The sequence below is a fragment of the Dama dama genome, chromosome 12, assembly GCF_033118175.1.
Source record: "Dama dama isolate Ldn47 chromosome 12, ASM3311817v1, whole genome shotgun sequence".
Taxonomy (NCBI): domain Eukaryota; kingdom Metazoa; phylum Chordata; class Mammalia; order Artiodactyla; family Cervidae; genus Dama; species Dama dama.
In genome coordinates, this window is record NC_083692.1 from 82,732,081 (window position 1) to 82,754,792 (window position 22,712).

Sequence of the window (22,712 nt, forward strand, 5' to 3'; positions counted from 1 at the left end):
TTAGATTCTAAAGGATGCAGTGTGGATTTAGAAAGGAGGAATGTTGTAAGCAAAGTGAAGACTGTTACTAGTCTTTTCCATAGTAGTCAATGTGATCTGCTGACAGCAGCACTGGCAGCATCTTAAAGATTGTTACAAGTACAGTCTCATACTTCCATCCCAGACTTCTTGAGTCAGACTCTGCGTTTTATTTAAAAACTGAAGTTAAAATCAGAGCATTCATTTAGGCCAACATTTTATCTTGCTTGGTCGTAAGAATTACCTGGGGAACTTATAAATAGTACTTTGTCACTGGCCTAGCATCAGTTCAGTAGAATCACAGGAGATGGGGTCCAGGCATTGGTATTTTGGAAAACTCCTTAGGGTAGCCTTAGATTAGTGCAAAGAAACAATAATCTAAGGCTACCCTTGCAGGTAGTCTTTGGGGAACATTGATGAAGAGTTTTGAAATTCACAGTAATGTCTGCTTGGCCTCTGTTCCAGGCTCTTTTGCTTGATTATGTAGTAGGTATCCACAATTGTTTATTGAATGCGGGACTGGTGGAAAGCTTTTTTTCCCATCTTTCCTTGTTTGGAATAGAAACTGCCCTTATATTTGTTCTCATTAATTATCTTCCAATTAAAAAAAAAAGAAGTAATGTATCAATAAAAATGGGCAAAAGATGTAAATAAACAATATAAGTGTTCCATAAACGTGAGAATTAGCATTGGTTTTAATAAAGGAAATTTAAATGGAAACATTTTTTTCCATTGTTTATCAAAAAAAAAAAAAAAGAAACAAATCACAAGCTTTTTAATGACCCAAAGGATTAGAAGAAAAATAGACCTTTACCCAGAAACAATGAGATGAACATCCTTCCTGAAAAGAAGCATGCTGCTGTGGAGTAGTGAGAGGTATGTTTGCAGAAGTTGGATTGGTCTGGGCTCAGAAGCTTGTATTTCAATTATCTGAAGTAGGGGAGGCACACCATTAAAAGCACATTGTAGGAAAATTCATTTTGGTAGTTCTGTCTGGTGACATGAAGCATGGTAAAATTAGAATCACTAAGGTTGCTATAAAGGTTGTTGCTGTACTCTCTAAAATTGCGCACGAGTTGTAACCTGTTCTGGAATGGCTTTGGAGTTCTGGGAAGGAGAGAAAAGCCTAGAGGAAGGGATAGTGTTTGATGCAAAAGCAGGCCTCAGTTGACTAGGAAACTGGCAGTGTTGCTAACATAAAAAAGTAGATTACATTTTTATCATCCCTATAGGATGTCAACTAATGTTAGGTATTTTTACTAGTGTTATTTGGTTCTTCCAGCACTATCATTCATTTTACTCCTTTATGTATTAACAGATCAGTTCCTAAAGAAGGTTGTACCTAGCTTGCCCAAGGTCACAGATAGAATTAGTAATGTAGGCAATGACTATCTGACATCAAAGACCATTCTCCTTCCTGGTTCCAATATGTACTATGTAATTAACCATTTTTCTTGTAGTTTTGGAATCATTTTAATGCATTAGATATTGTATTCAGCATCTTTATATCTCACATCACATTATTTTTCATTATTTCAACTACTATTAAATGAAACCATTCTTTGAAAGATGCTTGCCCTCTACTTTTTTTGTCAGTGATTATTTCCTCTATTTGAAACTCCTACCAGACTTTTAAAATATAGCTTGTAATTGCCTCCTGTATCCTCTGAATCTTTCCATTATTCCCAACCACTAGTGATTTTTTTTTTCTGTTCTAAAGTTTTATATGTCTGTACTACTATTATTGCTAGTATTATACTATATTCCCTGGTGGCTCAGTGGTAAAGAATCTGCCTGACAGTGCAGGATATGCTGGTTTGATCATTGGGTCAGAGAGATCCTCTGGAGAAGGAAATGGCAACCCACTCCAGTATACTTGTCTGGGAAATCCCATGGCAAAGGAACCTGGTTGGCTCTAGTCCATGGGGTCGCAAAGAGTTGGATACAACTTAACCACTAAATAAGTACTACTATTATGAAGTTGCTTCTTAATAAATATTATTTGAATGATTCCCAGATATGAAATGTTTGTCAGTGAATGTAAATCCATTGATGTGTATTTGAAAGAATAATAGACATAATATAAAAACATTCAGCAACTGATGTAGATAAGAAAATTACTACTTATTTTGTAACAACAACAAAAAAATGACTGGATTTAAAGGACCTGTCCAACTTGAGAGATCATTCCCTTTTTGCAAGTTCTTGAACCCAAGCAACATATGATTTGGTTTTTATTATCCTTTGAGTCTTATGGTGCAGCACACTGTGGCCTAAGATAAACATCTAAGGACCCGAGTAACTGTCTTACTTCTGATACTTGCATAGTATGTGTTGGGCAGATCACAACTTTTGAGCTCTCATCTACAAAATAGGAATACTAAATCTTTTTTTACTCATCTTTCAGGTTGTTTTGTTGTTGTTCAATCACTAAGTCATGTCTGACTCTTTGCAACCCCATGGAATGTAGCACACCAGGCCTCCCTGTCCCTCACTATCTCCTGGAGTTTGCCCAAGTTCGTATTCATTCAATCAGTGATGCCATCCAGCCATCTCATCCTCTTCACCCCCTTCTCCTCCTGCCCTCAGTCTTTCCCAGGGTCTTTTCTAATGTGTCAACTCTTCGCATCAGATGGCCGAAGTATTAGAGCTTTAGCATCAGTCCTTCCAATGAGTATTCAGGGTTGATTTCCTCTAGGATTGATTGGTTTGATCTCCTTGCTGTCCAAGGGACACAGCACCACAGTTCAAAAGCATCAGTTCTTCAGTGCTCAGCCTTCTTTATGGTCCAGCTTTCACATCCATGCATACTACTGGAAAAATGATCTCTTTGACTAGATGAACCTTTGTCAGCAAAGTAATAGCTCTGCTTTTTAATACACTGTCTAGGCTTGTCATAGGTTTTCTTCCAAGAAGCAAGCATCTTCTAATTTCATGGCTGCAGCCACCATCTGCAGTGATTTTTGAGCCCAAGAAGAGAAAATCTGTCACTGTTTCCACTTTTTCGCCTTCTGTTTGCCATAAAGTGATGGGACTGGATGCCCTGATCTTGGTTTTTTTAATATTGAGTTTAAGAGGGGCTTTTTCACTCTCCTCTTTCACTTTCATCAAGAGGCTCTTTAGTTCTTCTTCGCTTTCTGCCATTAGGCTGGTGTCATCTTTATATTTGAGGTTTCTGGCCAGCAGTCTTGATTCCACCTTGTGATTCATCTAGCCTGGCATTTCCCATGATGTGCTGTGCATAGAAGTTAAATAAACAGGGTGACAATATACAGCCTTGTTGTACTCCTTTCCCAATTTTGAACCAGTCCTTTGTTCCATGTCCGGTTCTAATTGTTGGTTCTTGCCTCGCAGACAAGAAACTCTTTTGTTTCTCTCAAGAGACAGGTAAGATGGTCTGGTATTCCCATCTCTTTAAGAGTTTTCCACAGTTTGTTGTGATCCACACAGTCAAAGGCTTTAGTGTAGTCAATGAAGCAGAAGTTGGTATTTTTCTGGAATTCCCTTGCTCTTTCTGTGATCCAGCAAATGTTGGCAACTTGATGTCCGGCTCTTCTCAGCTTGTTACGAGAATTTATTTAATTGAAAACTCACTGTAATTTGCTAAATTTGTTAGATGAAATTATAATTATTTTAAAAATACTGTATTAACTGCTGCATCTTTCTTTAGTGTTTTTGTTTTTATTTTTAATTTAGCTTTCCACAGGCTACAAATCAAACACTGCTGGACAAGTTTAAGCACCAACATGAAGAGAATTCTTACATTGAATTTCCAGCTGTGATGGAGCCTGCTTTCATCATAAAGCATTATGCCGGGAAAGTAAAATATGGGGTAAAGGTCAGTAAATTTCTCATTGAATAAGCCTTTAGGACAGAGGAGTGTTCTTAACTGTTATCACCATCCCTGTTATACTGTTTTCTTTGTAGTTGCTCAATAGCAGTGGGAGAAATTTTATAAGGATACTACCAAAATTCGTACTGTTCTTTGCAGTATTCTGCTGTCATTAGCTGATGGTTTTATTGGTTTTTTCCTGTAGCTAAAATTGATGTCAATCCATTCTAAATGTGATAGCCTTTTTATCTTGTTTATTTCTGTTTCTTTAAATTTGGCTTTTATTTTCTGTTGGGTTTAGTTGCTTTGTAATGCTGTGTTAGTTCCAGGTGTGCAGCAGGCCTGCGGCAGCTCAGCTCTGCATACACATATATCCATTCTGTCTCAGACTCCTCCCTCAGACTGGTCAGTACAGAAGTGTAATAGCCTTCTTAGGTCTTCAAGAATAGATGCCATTGGTAGGTTTTAAACCCACTAGTTCATCTATGTATGGTTGGCTGAATTTTTCTCTTCTCTACATCCGTGAGGCCTCATGTCCTCATGTACCTTTGGATATTTGTGAGCTTGAGCTCCTAATGAATATGTTGAGACTTAACTCCTGCAGAAAGGAATCTTCATAATTTTGCCCATCCCTTGTTTGTCATTGAGGAATCCATTACCCTTCAACCACTTGATGTTTAAGTCTGACACTGAAGGCAATTTCTAGGTGAGGTAGTGATGCTGTGGAATATTGTGGAGCAATATGTTTTTCCTGGATCTTGAGGTGAGAGTCAGAATTAAGGCCACTCATTCACTCATCACTGATTCATTTATTCAAGAAGTAGTTATTAAAACATGAAGCACATGTCAGACTCTCTGCTGCTAATTTATTACTAGATCATTCTAAACACAAAGCATAGAGTCTGACATTTGTGTTTAGAATGATCTAGTGATTAATTAGCTCATATGATCTTGGTGTATAAATAAACATACAGGTTCTATGAGAGAAAGTAATGAAATAGTCGATTTTTAATTTGTAGGTAATGAACACCTCCTTCAAAACTCAAATTTTGAGAGATGATCAGAAGTAAATGTTACCTTGGTGAGGGGTTGGGATGATGAATAGGACAGAAGAGATGATGATAGGACAGAATTTAATATGCTAAAATAATTGAAAACAGGTCAGCATTACTAGATTATAGTGATCAAGGAAGATAGTGGCATGAAATCAGTTTAGAGAATGGACAGTAACTTAGTTCTTCGGGGCTTCTTGATCAAGTTAAAGGAGTTTGGTTTTTGTTGACATTCTGATGAGGAGCCATGAAAAAATTTTAAGCAGAGGATATGTTATGTGTTTTTAGAAATTGATTTCTCAGAGGAGAAAGAATAGCAGAGAGAGAGATTGGGAGCTGGGAGATCAATGAAACATTAAGGTAAACTGGACCCCTGAGGTGGCAGTAGAGATGGAGATCTAGATGATTATGAGATAGTTTTGGAGATGCAATGAGTAAACCCTGTTGATGGATTATAGTTAATTGACTTCTGGCTATAGCTGATGGGTGAATTTGAGGTGCTATTTTCTGAGATGGAAAAGACAAGAAGGAACAGATTTTAGAACACACATTTAGAATAACAGAGTAGAATGGTGGTTATTAGTTGGTGGGGGAGTTGAGAGGCTGCCTAAGGATAAAAACCTGCAGTTAATTTCTGGAGTTCTGATGTACAACATTATAATTATAGTAAACATTGTGTTTATAGTTAGCATTGTGATTATACCACTGTCTCCAAAGTTTCTAAGATAGACCAGACCTTAAATGTTCTTACCACAAAAAAATGATGATTGTATGACATAATGGAGGTGTTTGTTAACTTTAAAATGGTAATCATATTACAGTTTATAAATGTATCAACTCAGTATTAATATTTTATACACCTTAAGCAATGTTGTGTGTCAGTTACATCTAAATATATAAAAATAAAGTCTAAAACAAAAAAATCTTGACCTATAAAATCATGTAGCAAGGTACATAAAATGCAGAAATCTCAAGTGTCCAGATTTCTCTCATGCCCCTTCCAGGCTCATTCTCCCCCACCCAGAGGTAAACATGACTGTAATTTTTTACCCTTAGTTTTTTTTTTTTTTTTAACTTATTAAATTTCAGATAAATAGAATCATACAATATATGCATTTATGTCTGTGATTCATTCATTCTTATTATCAGATAGGTTGAAAGTAAAAGGATGGGAAAAAGACACACTAGGCAGACCCTAACAAGAAGAAAGCTTCTGTAATTACATTATTATTGGACCAAGTAGGCTTTAAGACAAGAATCATTATTAGAGACAAAGAAGCACACTTCATAACAATAAAAGGGGCTTGTTTCAAGAAGACATAATCAAAAGTTATATGTACCTAGTGACTTCACTTCAGGCTAAAAGGGTAGCTAGACAAATTTATCATTAAAGTTGTAGATTTTCATACATATCTTTCAGTAACAACAAAATATGCAGACATGAAATCAATAAAAACAGAAAAATTGAACAGGACTGCTAAATAACTGACCTAATTGGCACATCATAAAGATAACTAGATACCCTATGGTGTTTAGAAATTAAGTGAACTTCTTCTGTGTAATCCCTGAGTCAGAAAAGGAATCACAAGTGATAATATTTTAAACTGAACATTAATGAAGATATAGTGTATCAAAATTTGTAGGATGCATTTAAAGCAGTGATTTATACCTTTAAAAGTGTATGTTAGGAAGGAAGACTGGTTGGCAAAACACTAGGGAAAATCAGCAAATTAAACTAGAAGAAGGAAATAATAAAGCAAAGACTAGAAATCAATGCAATAAAAAGCAGACATTTAGTAAAAGAAATGAGCAAAGCTAAAAGTTAGTTCCTTTAAAAAATAACTGAAAATAATACAGATGATCCTTGAACAGCATAGTTTTCAGTTGCGGGGTCCACTTGTACACAGTTGGAGATGTGTCCGGTGGTGAAAGTAAAGTCTGATGCTGTAAAGAACAATAGTGCATATACTGGAATGTTAGGTCGATGAATCAAGGTAAGTTGGATGTGGTCAAGCAGGAGATGGCAAGAGTGAACATCCATGTTTTAGGAATCAGTGAACTAAAATGGACTTGAATGGGTGAATTTAATTCAGATGACCATTATATCTGCTTATATGGGCAAGAAACCTATAACCCGTACAAGCAATGGAGTAATCCTCATAGTCAATAGAAGAGTCCAAAATGCAGTACTTGGATGCAATCTCGTAACGACAGAATGATCTCTGTTCATTTCTAAGGCAAACCATTCAGCATCACAGTAATACAAGTCTGTGTCCCAACCACTAATGCCAAAAAAGTTGAAGTTGAATGGTTCGATGAAGACCTATAAGACCTGATAGAATGAACACCCAAAAAAAGATGTTTTTTTCATCATAGGGAACTGGAATGCAAAAATAGGAAGTCAAGAGATACCTGGAGTAACAGGCAAGTTTGGCTTTGGAGTACAAAATGAAGCAGGGCAAAGCTCACAGTTTTGCCAAGAGAAAGTACCAGTCACAGCAAACACTCTCTTCCAACAACACAAGGGACAGCTCTACACTTGGACATCACCAGATGGTCAGCACCAAAATGAGATTGGTTATACTCTTTGCAGCCAAAGATGGAGAAGCTCCATACGATCAGCAAAAAAAAGACCAGAAGATGACTGTGGCTCAGATCATGAACTCCTGATTGCAAAATTCAGACTTTAAATTGAAGAAAGTAGGGAAAACCACTAAATCATTCATGCATGGCCTAAATCAAATCCCTTACGATTCTACAGTGGAAGTGACAAATAGATTCAAGGGATTAGATATGATAGAGTGCCTGAAGAACTATGGACAGGGATTCGTGACATGGTACAGGAGGCCGTTATCAAGACCACCATCCCCAAGGAGAAAAAATGTAAAAGGCAAATGGTTGAGGATGCCTTACAAATAGCTGAGAAGAGAAGAGAAGAGAAGCGAAAAGCAAATGAGAAAGGGAAAGATCTATCCATCTCAATGCAGAGTTCCAAAGAATAGGAAGGAGAGATTAAAAAAAGCCTTAAGTGAACAATGCAAAGAAATAGAGGAAAACAACAGAATGGGAAAGACTAGAGATCTCTTCAAGAAAATTAGAGATACCAAGGGAACATTTCATGCAAAGATGGGCACAATAAAGGACAGAAAAGGTATGAACCTACCAGAAGCAGAAGATATTAAGAAGAGGTGGCAAGAATACACAGAAGAACTGTACAGGAAAGGTCTTAATGACCCGGACAACTACAGTGGTGTGGTTGCTCACCTACAGCCAGACATTCTGGAGTGTGAAGTCAAGCGGGCCTTAAAAAGCATCACTACGAACAAAGCTAGCGGAGGTGAGGGAATTCCAGCTGAGCTTTTTCAAATCCTAAAAGATGATGCTGTTGAAGTGCTGCACTTAAAATGCCAGCAAATTTGGAATACTCTGCAGTGGCCACAGGACTGGAAAAGGTCAGTTTTCATTCCAGTCCCAAAGAAGGGCAATGCCAGGGTATGCTCAAACTACCACACAGTTGTACTCATGTCACATGCTAGCAAGGTAATGCTCAAAATCCTTCAAGCTAGTACTTCAGTCAAGATAGTACTTAAATCAGTAGTACTTGAATTGAGAACTTCCATATGTACAAGCTGGATTTAGAAAAGGCAGAGGAACCAGAGATCAAATTGCCAACATCTGTTGGATCATATAAAAAGCAAGAGAGTTCCAGAAAAACATCTGCTTCATTGACTACACTAAAGCCTTTGACTATGTGGATCACAACAAACTGGAAAATTTGTACATCGAGGCTGTATGTTGTCATCCTGCTTATTTAACTTCTATGCAGAGTACATTATGGGACATGCCGGGCTGGATGAATCATAAGCTGAAATCAAGACTGCTGGGAGAAATATCAACAACTTCGCATATGCGGATGATACCACCCTAATTGCCTGAAGTGAAGAGGAACTTAGGAGCCTCTTTATGAAGGTGAAAAAGGAGAGTGAAAAAGCTGGCTTAAAACTAAACATTCAAAAAACTACAGACATGGCTTCTGGTCCCATCACTTCATGGCAAATACCTGGGGAAAAAATGGAAACAGTGACAGACTATATCCTTGGACTCCAAAATCACCGCAGATAGTGACTGCAGCCATGAAATTAAACAACTCTTGTTCCTTGGAACAAAAACTATGACAAACCTAGACAGTCACTTAGCATAGCAAAGGCTCGTCTAATCAGGCTATGGTTTTTCCAGTAGTTTCGTATGGATGTGAGATTTGGACCATAAGGAAAGCTGAGGACTGAAGAATTGATGCTTTTGAACTGTGGTCCTGGAGAATACTCTTGAGAGTCCCTTGGACAGCAAAGATATCAAACTAGTCAATCCCAAAGGAAGTTAACCCTGAATATTCATTACAAGGACTGATGCTGAATTGAAGCTCCAATACTTTGACCACCTGACACAAAGAGCCAACTCATTGGAAAAGACCCTGACACTGGGAAAGACTGAGGGCAGGGGGAGAAGAGGGTGACAGAGGATGAGATAGTTGTATGGCATCATCAACTCAATGGACATGAATTTGAGCAAACTCCAGGAGATAGTGAGGGACAGGGAAGCCTGGAGTGCTGCAGTCCATGGGATGCAAAGAGTCGGAAACTATTGAACGACTGAATAACACCTTATGCACAGACATCTTTCAGTAAATAGATGCTGCAGTACTGTGTGAGCCATGATCGACTGAATCCACGAATGCAGCACTGTAGATGCTCTGAAGATCTGACTGTAAAGTTATATGGGGATTTTCAGCTGTGGTTTTGGTCAGCATTGCTAACCCCAATGTTGTTCAAGGGTAAACTGTATAAGTAAAAGATAACAGAAAATAACTAATGAAAGGAGAAAGAGTCACAGATAGCTGGTAGCAGAAACAAAAAAGGGGATTTAACTACACACTCTCTAGATATTTATAAGATATGAACATGTTTTGCCGATAAATTGACAGTGTAAAATTGAAAATTCCATGAAAAAATATCACCAAAACTGACACCAGAAAATATAGGAAAACTTAAAAATCCTATGTTTATTAAGTAATTTGAATCAGTAATTTAAAAGTTTCTACAAAGGGAATTCCAGGTCCACATGGTTTCACTGGTGACTGCTTTAAAGCATATAAGCAATACTAGTGTTAGACATTTTTCTTTCAAGTTTGAGATACATTTAAAATGTATAAATGCATCTTCAGACGTAACAAGAAATATCTGAGCTGGAAATACAGATTTGGGTTTCATCATTTTAGAGTTTAAACCACAGTTATGGTTGAGATAAACTGATGTAAGATGATCAGAAAATATGAGTACACAAGATGAAACTCTAAGAATTTTCAATACAGAACCAACAGTGGGGACTGAAAAGGGATAGCACAAGATGTAAGTAGTAAGTCACAAGCTGCATTGTTATAGAAAGCAACAGAAGACAGTTTCAAAGGTGATGGGATTAGTTTATGAAATGTACTTAGGAGTGTAGAGATATGAAGACAGAGAGCCAGGACCATTACATTGGGAAATGTTGATGACTATTAACATGGAAAAGAAATATAGAATTTTAGGTTTTATAAGAAGTGTAGTTGTTAGTAGGACAGAATGATCTTTGGAATAGGGCAGACTGATGTTTTAGTTCCTGTAGCAGTGCTTATTGTGTTTGACTTCTGACGAACTTCTTTCTCCCTCTGATTACTTGGCAGGGAAGTTTGGTTTATATTTGCATCTGCTTTACTGGGTAATTGAGAGTTAAATTAGCTATGTGTCGTGCTTAACTTAGAGCCTGGTGTGTGTCTGCCCTCAGTCTTTGCTGCTGCTGGCCTTTTGATATGAAAATTCTTCCTCAGTTTTACTAACTTTTATAATATATACTTTTGCTCAAAGGGTACTTAGGGACAAACTAAGCACCAAGACTTCTGACTTGTTTCCCACTTCCCCCTGTTTTCGGGAGAACCAGGAATTATTAGGAAAGGAAAGTCCCAAAGGTAGCAGGATGAGTCCAGGCTGCCTTGTGGACATGAGCGTTGATGACATCAAACTAGGCATGACCCTCAACGAATTCTGAGTTAGGGCTATTCTGTGAAGCTGCACTGACATGAAGTAATTTACTCACCAGTCCTTCCATCTGTGTGTGGCTGTAGTCAAATGCCTAGACTCTATGTATCCGTCTGGGACCTTCTTCCAGGAGTGTAAGTTTCTTGCTCTCCTTATCTTATTTTGGGGTATTTAAACTCATTTTCTTCTGTTCTATCATCTCTCACCTCCATTGGCAAGAGGTTTTAACTGGCTATTTACATTCCTTTGGTAATCTTATCCAACTTTAAAAATGTATATGCTGATGATATCCAAATGTGTTTTCTGAAATTTGTTAGACTCTAGGCACATATATCCGTCTGCCTACTTGATGTCTGTATGCAGACATAGTATAGTGGTTAGGAGTGGCTATGTTTGAACCTCTGTTCTTCTCATTAATGTGTGATAGGGGCCAACATAGTTAACTTTTCTGTGACTCAGTTTCCTCATCTATAAAGCAATAATAATAATATCATCCATCTCAAGGACTTGTTAAGGTATATCTATCTCAAGGACTTGTTAAGGTGATGAAATGAGGTTCAGTGAGACAACATATGTAAAATACTTAGAAGTGTGCCATTTACTTAGTAACTTCTCAATAAATGTTGCTTGCTGTTATTATTTTCAGCATCTCAAACTTCACTTGGACAAAATCATCATTTTCTATCCTCATATCTTCTCTTTTCTCAAGTCTTCTCCATATTAGTATACATAGTACCTCAACCTACCTCGTTGCTCAAACCAAAAATATAGGTGTTAACCTAATTCTCTCATTCACTTGCAATGCTCTAATCCACCAGCAAGTCCTTTGCCCTTACCTCTAAAAAATGTCCCAAATATGTAACCATTTTCCTTCTCCTGTAGTACCATCCTCATAGTCCAAGTCACTGTCAGCTCTTATTTGGAATACTGCAGTAGTTGGTCTCCTTCCTCCATTCTTTGTACAATTTATTCCCTCAGTAGCAGTCAGTGATGTTTATAAAACATCAGTTCAGTTCAGTTCAAAAACATCAGTTAGTTCATATCATCCTTCCAGTGGCTTTCCTTGACACTTGAATAAAGTCCAAACTCCTAACTCAGTCTTACATAGCTTACATAGCCTATTTATATCCCTTTTCTTGTACCTCTGTCACCCTTGCCGAGAATGCGCTAAGCCTTAGTCTTACTAACTTTCTCCTAACTTCTGCAACTTAGCACCACCTATAGGTAATAGGTGTTCCCTTTGAGTGAAATGTTGTTCCTGGTCTTCTCATTTCTGGCTTCGTTTTATTACTCAACTCTCTTGTTTGTTTTATGTGATCGTCCCTTAGAGAGTATCTCCCAGACCAGTGTTTAACAAGCTGCAATGTATTGGTGGAATGTTCATTCTAATTTAAATGAATTATAGAATTAAATAGTTTTAGGCTTGGATGGGACTTTATAGAGGATATCTTATCTGGTCCATCTAGCTGGCTAACGCAGAAATCACTTCTATACCCTTATTCAGCCACTGTTCAAATATGTCACCCATTTTTTTCTTGGCTTAATACGTTTTTTTCCAAAAATAACACTGGTATTTTTTTCATGTAGGATTTCCGGGAAAAAAATACAGATCATATGCGCCCTGACATTGTAGCTCTTCTGAGAAGTAGCAAGAATGCATTTATCTCTGGGATGATTGGAATTGATCCCGTAGCTGTTTTCCGATGGTCAGTTCTCCGAGCTTTTTTTAGAGCCATGGTTGCTTTCAGGGAAGCTGGGAAAAGACACATTCAGAGAAAAACTGGTAAGCAATAGACATCAGTGTTCCGCCATGCTTCTTTTTTTAAACCATGCCCTAACATCGTGTTTCAGATCTGAGTGCTGGTGAACTTTATGTATGTGTGTGTATATATATTATTAATAAATATTGATAGGAATAATGAGTGTAAAGCACCTGGTATTTCTTAGGCATACTGACATTGGTAAGATTTTTAAGCAAAAAGTGAAATTATTATTTAATTGTATAGAACTTAATATTGATACCGTTCTCTGTTTTCTTCTAATGTCATAGTTTTTACTACAAATGAAACATAATGTTGAAGCATAAATCGGGAGACAGAAAAATTAGGATAGAGGTAGTATAGTATGGTGGATAACCCAGCTTCACTTGTTATCTCTTTTGTCATCAGTTGAATCAGTTGTCATCTCTTCTCTTGACTGATTTTGTGACTGTTAGCTGTTTTACTTGGAGTGTTAATAGTACCTTCAATATTATGAGGGTAAAATTAGATAATACATGTAAAGTGTCTGCTTATGAATTGTAATTTTTGTTTCCTTATGCTTAATTTAGTTAGCCGAATTTTACTTTAAAAGTTAGAAATGGATAAAGCTGGATACTTTTTTGTGTGCCTCCCCTGCTGTAGCTCTAACCTTAGATAGACCATTGCTGCATAGTGAGGATTTTCTAATACATATGTAATCATTTAAAATAATATTTTTCTGCCAAGAAGCCTCAGCAGAAGTGCGGGAGGATACACTTTGTGCTTTCAGGGCTCCTAACCCACTCCAGTATTCTTGCCTGGAGAATCCCATGGACAGAGGAGCCTGGTGGGCTGCCGTCTATGGAGTCGCACAGAGTCAGACACGACTGAAGCAACTTAGCAGCAGCAGCAGGCTTACTTACGTGGCTTTTTGGCATGTGCATTAGCAGTGAAAATTTAAATTCAGCTATTATATTTTTTAAATGAATAAAATATTAGAAAGATTGTATTTCTAAAATGAGAGGCAAAAGTAATTGAATTTCATTTCTGTACTTCAGATTATAATGTGTGTGAACTGGCTTTTGTGAACAGAACTATATATATTTTTTGAAAATAGAAGGAAAATCTTAAAACTGCTTTGCCTTTGCCAAAAGTATTTCTAAGAGGCTATCTCTGCAAAAAACTTGAAACAAACTTAAATTGAGGCATAATGGACATATGACATTATATTAGTTTCAGGTATATAACATAATGATTCAGTATTTATATATACTGTGAAATGATTCCATCCATCACTATACAGAGTTACAAAACGTTTTTTGTATGTGATGAGAACTTTCACAAGTTAATCTCTTGGCCACTTTCAAATATATACTGCATTATTGACTACAGTTACCAGCAGAAAATTAAAAGGAAAAGTTTTTTTTTAAAGATGCATTCTTATTTATTACAGTGGACATCAATTTATCAATATTGAAAAATGTGTCAATTCTGGAAATTGATACACACTCTACTAAGATTTAACTAAGACACACCTTTCTTATATTTACTATTAAATACTTTGCTTTCTGTAAAAGTTACATTGTATGTTCTTTTGGTATTTATTATTTATGAAAGCTGGTTCTGTGTATATTAGTATTAGTACAAAGATATGCAATGTTACTAATGCTACTAGTGATCAATCAACTGAGCCTGTAGTATCTCTACTTTGATAATTTCTAGATTCTTCTTGTTTTCTAATCTAATTTCTCTTTCTGGCCAGCATAGTGCTTCCGTGTAATAAACTCTTTTATACTGGGATATGACATGTATGCATAAAAGTGCACAGAACAAAAACAAAGTTCAGTGAATTATCACAAAGTGAAAATACTTGTGAAACTATCTTCTAGGTTAAGAAAGAGAGTATGACCAACGTGCTAGAAAGTCCCCCTTGCATAAACTTTAAAAATTTCCCTTTTTATCAAGAAAGAAAAAAAAGATAGTTCATTTGCATTTTGAGACAATCACTGAGCAAGCAGGTTTGTTACAGAGAATAATTGTATTACAGTATATTAGTGTCAGTGCCAAAATTTAGCGTTTTTCCTCCCTCTGTACCATTTACCTCCTGCTCTTTTTGGTGACTTTAGGATAGAAGGATATTATAAAAATTAGAACATTGTGGCATTGCAGAATAGAAACTAACAGAATAACTGAAAGTAGACTAAGTAGTAGGTTCAGAGCTTTTATAATCACCATAAGTGTACGCAGATACCTCAGAGTGAGACAGGGATTGGAGATTATTTAAACAGAAGTAGAACATGTGACACCCCACTCCAGTGCTCTTGCCTGGGAAATCCCATGGACGGAGGAGCCTGGTGGGCTACAGTCCATGGGGTCGCTAAGAGTCAGACATGACTGAGCGACTTCACCTTCACTCTTCACTTTCATGCACTGGAGAAGGAACTGGCTACCCACTCCAGTGTTCTTGCCTGGAGAATCCCAGGGGTGGAGGGCCTGGTGGGCTGCCGTCTATGGGGTCGCACAGAGTCGGACACGACTGAAGTGACTTAGCAGCAGTAGCAGAACATGTGAAAGGCAGAAGGTAACCAAGTTCAGATTTTCAATTAGAGTAAGATGTCAAAAATATTATTTCTAATGGAGAAAGAAAATGTAGAATACAGAGTGCAATATATTTTCACTTCCTTTGAGAGTATCTTTTAAAGGAAATATCAGTGGACTCTTAGCTAATTGTCAAGAAATACCTTGTTGCTGAACCTCCCCCCCCCAAAATCCTTGATTTTCTTAAGGGATTCTCTAACATCATTCTTCATCATCAAGCCAGCTGAGCACAAATGAGAATATCAAATTTAAATTTTCTTTTGACTGTTATTTTTTCTTTTTTATAGACTTCCATGTTAAAGAACACAATGCCATTTTAAGACCTTTAAATGAAAATTAATTCAATTAATTGTTTGAAGAATAAATTTGTTATAGTTGTGTGTTAATAGCTATGGCAGTTTATTAGGAAACCATAAAATATTCTTAGTAGAGTCATGTAAACAGGCAATTTGAATGAGGTTCCATGTTGGCCCTGCTGGGAGGTAAAATTAGAAATGGTAATGATTTTTCTGGTCAACCGTGAGGTATGGAAGAACAGCTATTTCAGTGGTGTCATCTATCTTGCCTCTGATTTACTCCTTCTGAATAAGAAAGAGCCTGGACTAGAGAGTACAGGGGAGATCATAAGTTGACCATGAGTTATACAGTATGTTGCTGTGAGTGCAGTGATGCTCATTTGTTTCTTTTGGAGTTACATATAAATATAGCCAAAGAGAATTTTAATCCATCTAAAAAGACTAGGGAGAGACAGGAAATTCAGCTGTGGCATTGGCGTAAGAGACAAGAATGAGAATTTAAAGTGTCATTCAATGTCTTCATCTACAGGGAGAAAATCTGAAGCCATTCATGTAGTGTCTGTAGGTAGAGAGCATTAATGGTTCCCACATAACCTGTTCCTCTTCACCATCCCACACAGTGGACTACATGACTCTAATGTACTCCCATTTGTTTTTGCAAGTGGGAGAAGGATTCCTGTGACGATCCCTTTCCAGAAATAACCAAGTACTAAAACTCACTTAGATATCACCTAAATAGGGTTGGACATGACGTGGCAACTAAACAACAACAACAAACAGGATCTAGGATTTCTCCTGCATTGGCAGCTGGGTTCTTTACCACTAGTGCCACCTGGTAAGCCCTGGGTCTAGGATTTCTATGCAGTAGTCTATCTGCAATTCTACCCAGTACTTAAGACAATTAAATGCATTTTTCTTAACAACAAAACCCTGACCATTACTAATAAATTAATTCTGTGTTAGGCTCTATGGTGTGGTGATTAAGACTGAGGGTTTTAGATTGAATGTCAATTCAACAGTGGAGACAGGACTTCTGAAAATGTGTCTCTTCCATAAAAGCAACAGGAACACTTGCAAAAATTGTCAGAATAACTTTGTCGGAGCTCAAGAAATTCATCAAAGGCCTGCAGTAATTTGGAAAGTGTACATACAAGAAAAAAGACTGAGTATTATAATGTCAGTGCACTTTATAGTGTTTAAACTTGCGCTACTCACCACCCTCCCTCTTGAGCTCACCAGTAGCGTTGAAAACCTATAGCCTAGATGTGCAATGAAAATCAGAAGTGGGACAACCGCTGGAGGGAGTAGAAGGGGGTTGGCACTCCTTCAGAGCTCCATTCCCAGAGAGTTTTCATTATTTAACCTATTTGGTAGTTTCATGGAGGACCCCACTTACAAGGCTACCTTTTAACCTGACTTGGAGCTTTCCCAGTATGAATAACCTTTGATCTAGGGGTTTTGTCCAAAACAGTCAGAAGCAACAGTCAGTTGTTGAACATTGCAACTTTCTGATGCAATAGATAACAGTTGGTGCAAAAACTAACAAAACATTTAAAAGGAACACCTGGGGAATGAGGTTTCCATAATGCCTATGAAAAGTTTCATGGGAATTTAGGTGGCTGAGCACATGCGTAGGACTGTGTACTTGCCTAGGGCTATGGTCAGTAAAGACCTGAAGAGATCCCGATTTCTTATCTCAGGATAACATTCAGGTTTTGTGTGAGCAGGGTAAGGCAGAGTTCTAAACTGCCTAGCTGAATGTTCTAGGTATGCTTCAATGTAAGCACTCAATGACCTTTGACAAAGACTGGGAGAATTACTGGTTTCAGGCATTTATTGAGCTAAGTGAGCAGAGGTTTCCATGGTCACCTGTGACAAAGAATACAAACTTTCAGAAGTAATTCAGTAATGTCCTAAACAAATAGCAACTGTAAGAATCAGCAGCAACAGTAAATCCTGGGGAGAGAGAGAAAATCTGATTTTCAGAGTTGCCATGTTATATTATTTAAAATGTCTGGTGTTCTGTATAAGATTTTGAGACATGCAAAGAAATACGAAGATATGACCCATACATGGGGAAAGAAAGAATCTGTAGAAACCTATCTCTGAAAAAATCCAGGCATTGATATTGCTAGACAGAATTTTTAAACTGTTTTAAATATGTTTAAAGACATAAAGGCAAGCATATCTGAAGAACAAAAGAAGAGTATGAGAACAATGTCGCACTAGATGGAGAATATCAAATTTTAGACACACACATCAGTTTTGAAGTGGGAAAAAGTGTACAATAACTGAAATGAGAAATTCAGAAGGGTTCAGTAGCAGATTTGACTAAGCAGAAGCCAGAATCAGTAAACATGAAGACGGATCAGTTGAGTTGAAGAATAGGAAGAATAAAGAATGAAGAAAATAAGCGGAGCTTCTAGACCTATGGGACACCATGAGGCATATAAACTTTTGAGAGTCCAGAAGGAAAGGAGGGAAAGGGACAGAAATAATATTTCAAGAAATAATGGCCCCAGTCTCCTCAAATTTGATGAGAAAATTAATCTATACATTTCAGAAGCTCAACAGATTATAAGATGGGTGAATTCAGAGATTCAAACTTAGATGTATAATAATTAAACTATCTAGAGGTAAAGAGAGACTGTTGAAAGCAGCACATCATGCACAAAGTGGGCTTTCCAGGTGGTGCTAGTGGTAAAGAACTGGTGTGCCAGTGCAGGAGACACGAAATGTGGGTTTGATCCCTGGGTCAGGAAGGTCCCCACACCCACTCCAGTGTTCTTGTCTGGAGAATTCCATGGACAGAGGAGCCTGACGGACTATGGTCCATAGAGTCTCAAAGAGTCAGACAGGATGAAGCAACATAGCATGCACGCATGCACAAAGTATCCTCAGGACTGTTGATTCATCATTAGAAACCATCAAGGCTAGAGAACAATGGCATGACATATCCAGAGTGCTGGAAGAAAAGAAGTCTCTCAGTCAAGAATTCTGTATTCACCAAAACCATCCTTTAGGACTTCCCTGGTGGTCCAGTTGTTATTAAGAATCTGCCTGCCAATGCAAGGAACATGGGTTTGATACCTGGTCAGGGAAGATCACACATGCCGCAGAGCAGCTGACCCCATGTGTCCCAACTGCTGAGCCCACATGCCTAGAGCCTGTGTTCCACAACACAGAAAGCCTTTGTGCAGCCGTGAAGACCGAGTGCAGCCAAAAAAAGAAAAAAATCCCCAAACACACATACACACAGACACAAGAAGAACTACCCTTCAAAGTGATGGTGAAATTAAGACATTCCCAGGTAAACAAGTCCTGAATGACTGCTACTGGCTGTCCCACAGGAAATAGTAAAGGGAGTTCTGGCTGACATGAGAGGACACTAGACAGTAATTTGAAAGCATATGATGTAATAAAGAGCACCATTAAAGGCGACTATAAAGTTATGCTTTGTACTGTGTAAACGATAGTATAAATGTATCTTTTACATTTTGTAACTTTAAAAAAATAATTTTGTGACCTTTTTTTCCTCCAATCTAATTTAAAAGACAACTATAAAAAACAATAATTACATATCTCTGTTGGAGGGCATGCCATTTTAAAAGCTGTAATTTGCATGACAATAACAGTATAAAGGAAGAGGATGGGAATGAAGTTATATAGGAGAAAAGTTTTTATGTACTATTGAAATTGCTGCTAAGTCAATTCAGTCGTGTCCGACTCTGTGCGACCCCATAGATAGCAGCCCACCAGGCTCCCCCGTCCCTGGGATTCTCCAAGCAAGAACACTGGAGTGGGTTGCCATTTCCTTCTCCAGCGCATGAAAGTAAAAAGTGAAAGTGAAGCCGCTCAGTGGTGTCCGACTCTTAGGGACCTCATGGACTGCAGCCTACCAGGCTCCTCTGTCCATGGGATTTTCCAGGCAAGAGTACTGGAGTGGGGTGCCATTGCCTTCTCCGACTATTGAAATTAAGTAGTTTTTAATCCGGGCCAGAATGTTATAAGGCAAGATGCTAATTTTAATTCCCTGTTAAGAAAATAGCTAAAAAATAATATAGTAATAAAATAAATGACCAAAATGTTTAAACAGTATACTAGATAACATGTATTTAGTACAAAAGAAGATTGTATTGAAAGAATAGAGGAACAAAAATAATATGTCTCTAAACATATGTGGAGACTAAGTAACACAGTTCTTAATAACCAGTGAGACAAAGGAAATCACAAGGGAAATTAGAAAATATTTTTAAATTAATGCAAGAAAATATACACCCATATCTAATGGGATACAGCTATAACAGTGTTTGGAGGAAAATTTATCGCTTCAAATATCTCTATTAAAAAAGAAAGAATATATCAAATCAATAACCTAATGCCTCACCTTATGATTCTAGGGAAAAAGGGCAAGCTAAACCTAAAGGAAGAAGTAGGAAGGACATTATTAAAAGGAAATAAATAGAAGAAAACAAAAGCAAAAGCTACTTCTTTAAAAAGGTAAACAAAATTGACAAACCTCAAGGTAGACAGACCAAGAAAAAGAGAAAGGAGACCCAAATTACTAATTTGGGGAAATAAAGGAGAGTGTTGCTACTGAACTAATGGAAATGAATAGGATTATAATACTATGAACAGTTGTATGGCAGCAAATTAAAATCTAGTGGAAATGGAAAAATTCCTGGAAAGATGCTAACAGCGTATACTGACTTCAGAAGAAATAGTCTGAAAAGGCTTGTCACAGGAAAAGAGATTGGATTAGTTATGAAAAAAATTTTCCCACACAGCAAAGCCAAGAACAGTGAATTCATTGATAAATTTTACCCAGTACTTAATGAAATGAAAAATTACCACCAATTCTTTATAAACTCTTCCCAAGAAATAGAAGATAGGGGAATACTTTTGTTCTCATTTGGTGAAGACAGTATTACCAGGATACCAGATAAGACATCACAGAAATGAAAACCACAAATCAATATCCCTCAACAAAAATCGTCAACAGAATCCTTATAAGCTGAGTTCAGCAATATGTAAACAATATTTTATACCATTATCTACTGAAATTTACTCAGAAATGCAAGGTTGGTTCAGCTTAGAAAAATCAAGTCAGTGTAATACAACTACATTGATAGAATAAAGAACAAAAATCACATCATCACCTCAACATACACAGAAAAGGCCTCACAGAAGTGAATACCTTTTCATGTTTTTCATTATAAAAATGCTGAACAAATTAGGACTAGAAAGAAGACTTCCTTAGCCTGATAAGGGGACCTGTGAAAAATCCATATTTGATGGTGAATAACTGAATACTTTTCCCTTAAGATCAGAAATAAGACAGGATATCTGCTTTCACATCTATATAACATTGCCCTGGAGATACTGGTAAGAGTAAACAGGCAAGGAAAAGGAAAAAAAAGACATCCAAATCGGAAAGGAAGAAACCATTTTGTTTATAGATAGCATATTGTGTATAAAATTTCCTAAGGAATCTACAAAAAAAATCTGGTGGAGATAATAAATGAGCTCATTTAGAGTTGCAAGGCTCCAAATCAATACGCAAAATCAGTTGTATTTCTATACACTAAAAATGAAAAACCTGGAAACAAAATTAAGTTGGTGCTCCAATTACAAGAGCACCAACAAATACAAAATTCTTATTAGTAAATTTAACAAAAGAATTGCAAGACTTGTTCACCAAAGCTGCAAAATATTGTTGAAAAAATTTAAGGAATCTGCAGTTAATGGAAAAATATTCTGTGTTCATGCATTGAAAAGGTTAATGTAGTTAACTGGCAATAATGGGATCTTACAGATTCAGCATAGTCCTGTCAAAACCCCAGCTATTGACAAGGCTGATCCCAAAATTGATATGTAAAGGAATCTAGAAAAGCATATGAAGGGCAAAAGTTGGAGGCTTCACATTTCTCTGTTTGGATTAGGCACTGGTTTCTTAAATATGACACCTAACGCTTAAGCAACCAAATACAAAAAGGGATAAATTTGACTTCACCCAAATAGAAAACTTTTGTGCCTCAGAGGACACTATTAAGAACTGACAACTCGTAGAATGATAGAAAATATTTATAAAACATGTAAGGAACTGGTATCTAGGATGTAAGCATTTCTTGCAGTTCAATAGTAAAAAAACTAATAACCAGATTTTAAAAAGGGCAAAGGATCTGAAAAGACATTTCTCTAAAGAAGATAAGCAAATAGTCAGTAAAACACATGAAAAGATGCTCAATATAATATGTCATCAGGGAAATGCTTATTGAAACCACAGTCAGATACCACTTCACTTCACAGCTGTAATTAAGTAGACAGGAAATAATGTTGGTAGGGATGTGGAGAAATTGGAAGCCTTAAATGCTGCTGGTGAAAATGTAAAATGATGTCGCCACTTTGTATAACACCCTGCTAGTTACATTTTACCTAGTAATGCCTCTCTTAGGTAGATGCCTAAAAGAATTGAAAACAGGTGTTCAAACAAAACTTATACCTGATGTTCTTAGCAACATACTAGTAGTAGCCGAGAGATGTTGATAGAAACAACTCAAATATTCATCAGCAATTGAATGGATAAACAAAGTGCTATATCCATACAATGGAGTACTCTTCTGTCATGTAAATGAATGAGGTACTAGTACATGCTACAACGTGGATGAAGCTTGAAAACATTTTGTTAAGTGAAAGAGTAAGGCACAAAAGGTCACATACTGTATGATTCCATTTATATCAGTTTTCTCAAATAGGCAAATCTGTATATAGAATATAGATTAGTGTTTGCCTAGGACTGGAATGGGAAAACTGGGAGATGAGAAGGGAAGTGAGAGTTTAAAAATATAGGGTTTCTCTTTGATATGATGAAGGTATTCTAAAATTGATTGTGATGATGGTTAAACAGCTTTGGGAATTTTACTAAAAACCTCTGAATTGTACACTTTAGATAAGTGAATTGTGTGCTATGTGAATTGTATTTCTATGAAGTTATTATATACAAACACACACAGAATGAATGTCTATAGTGCTTTATTTATAATAACCCCCAAGTGGAAACATCCAAATATCCATCAGTGAAAGAAACAATAACCAAGTTGTGATAT

General features: G+C 37.0%; 1 protein-coding gene across 8 annotated transcripts in view; it reads left to right on the top strand.

The window, feature by feature from the left end:
• The window catches only part of MYO9A (myosin IXA), a 239,522-nt gene that overhangs the window by 108,996 nt on the left and 107,814 nt on the right, over positions 1–22,712 (top strand). For all 8 annotated transcript variants that reach the window (XM_061157939.1, XM_061157937.1, XM_061157942.1 and 5 more), the window contains 2 exons: positions 3,715–3,856; positions 12,561–12,756. In XM_061157939.1, the coding sequence (XP_061013922.1) occupies positions 3,715–3,856; positions 12,561–12,756 (338 nt within the window). The remainder of the gene's footprint in view (positions 1–3,714; positions 3,857–12,560; positions 12,757–22,712) is intronic.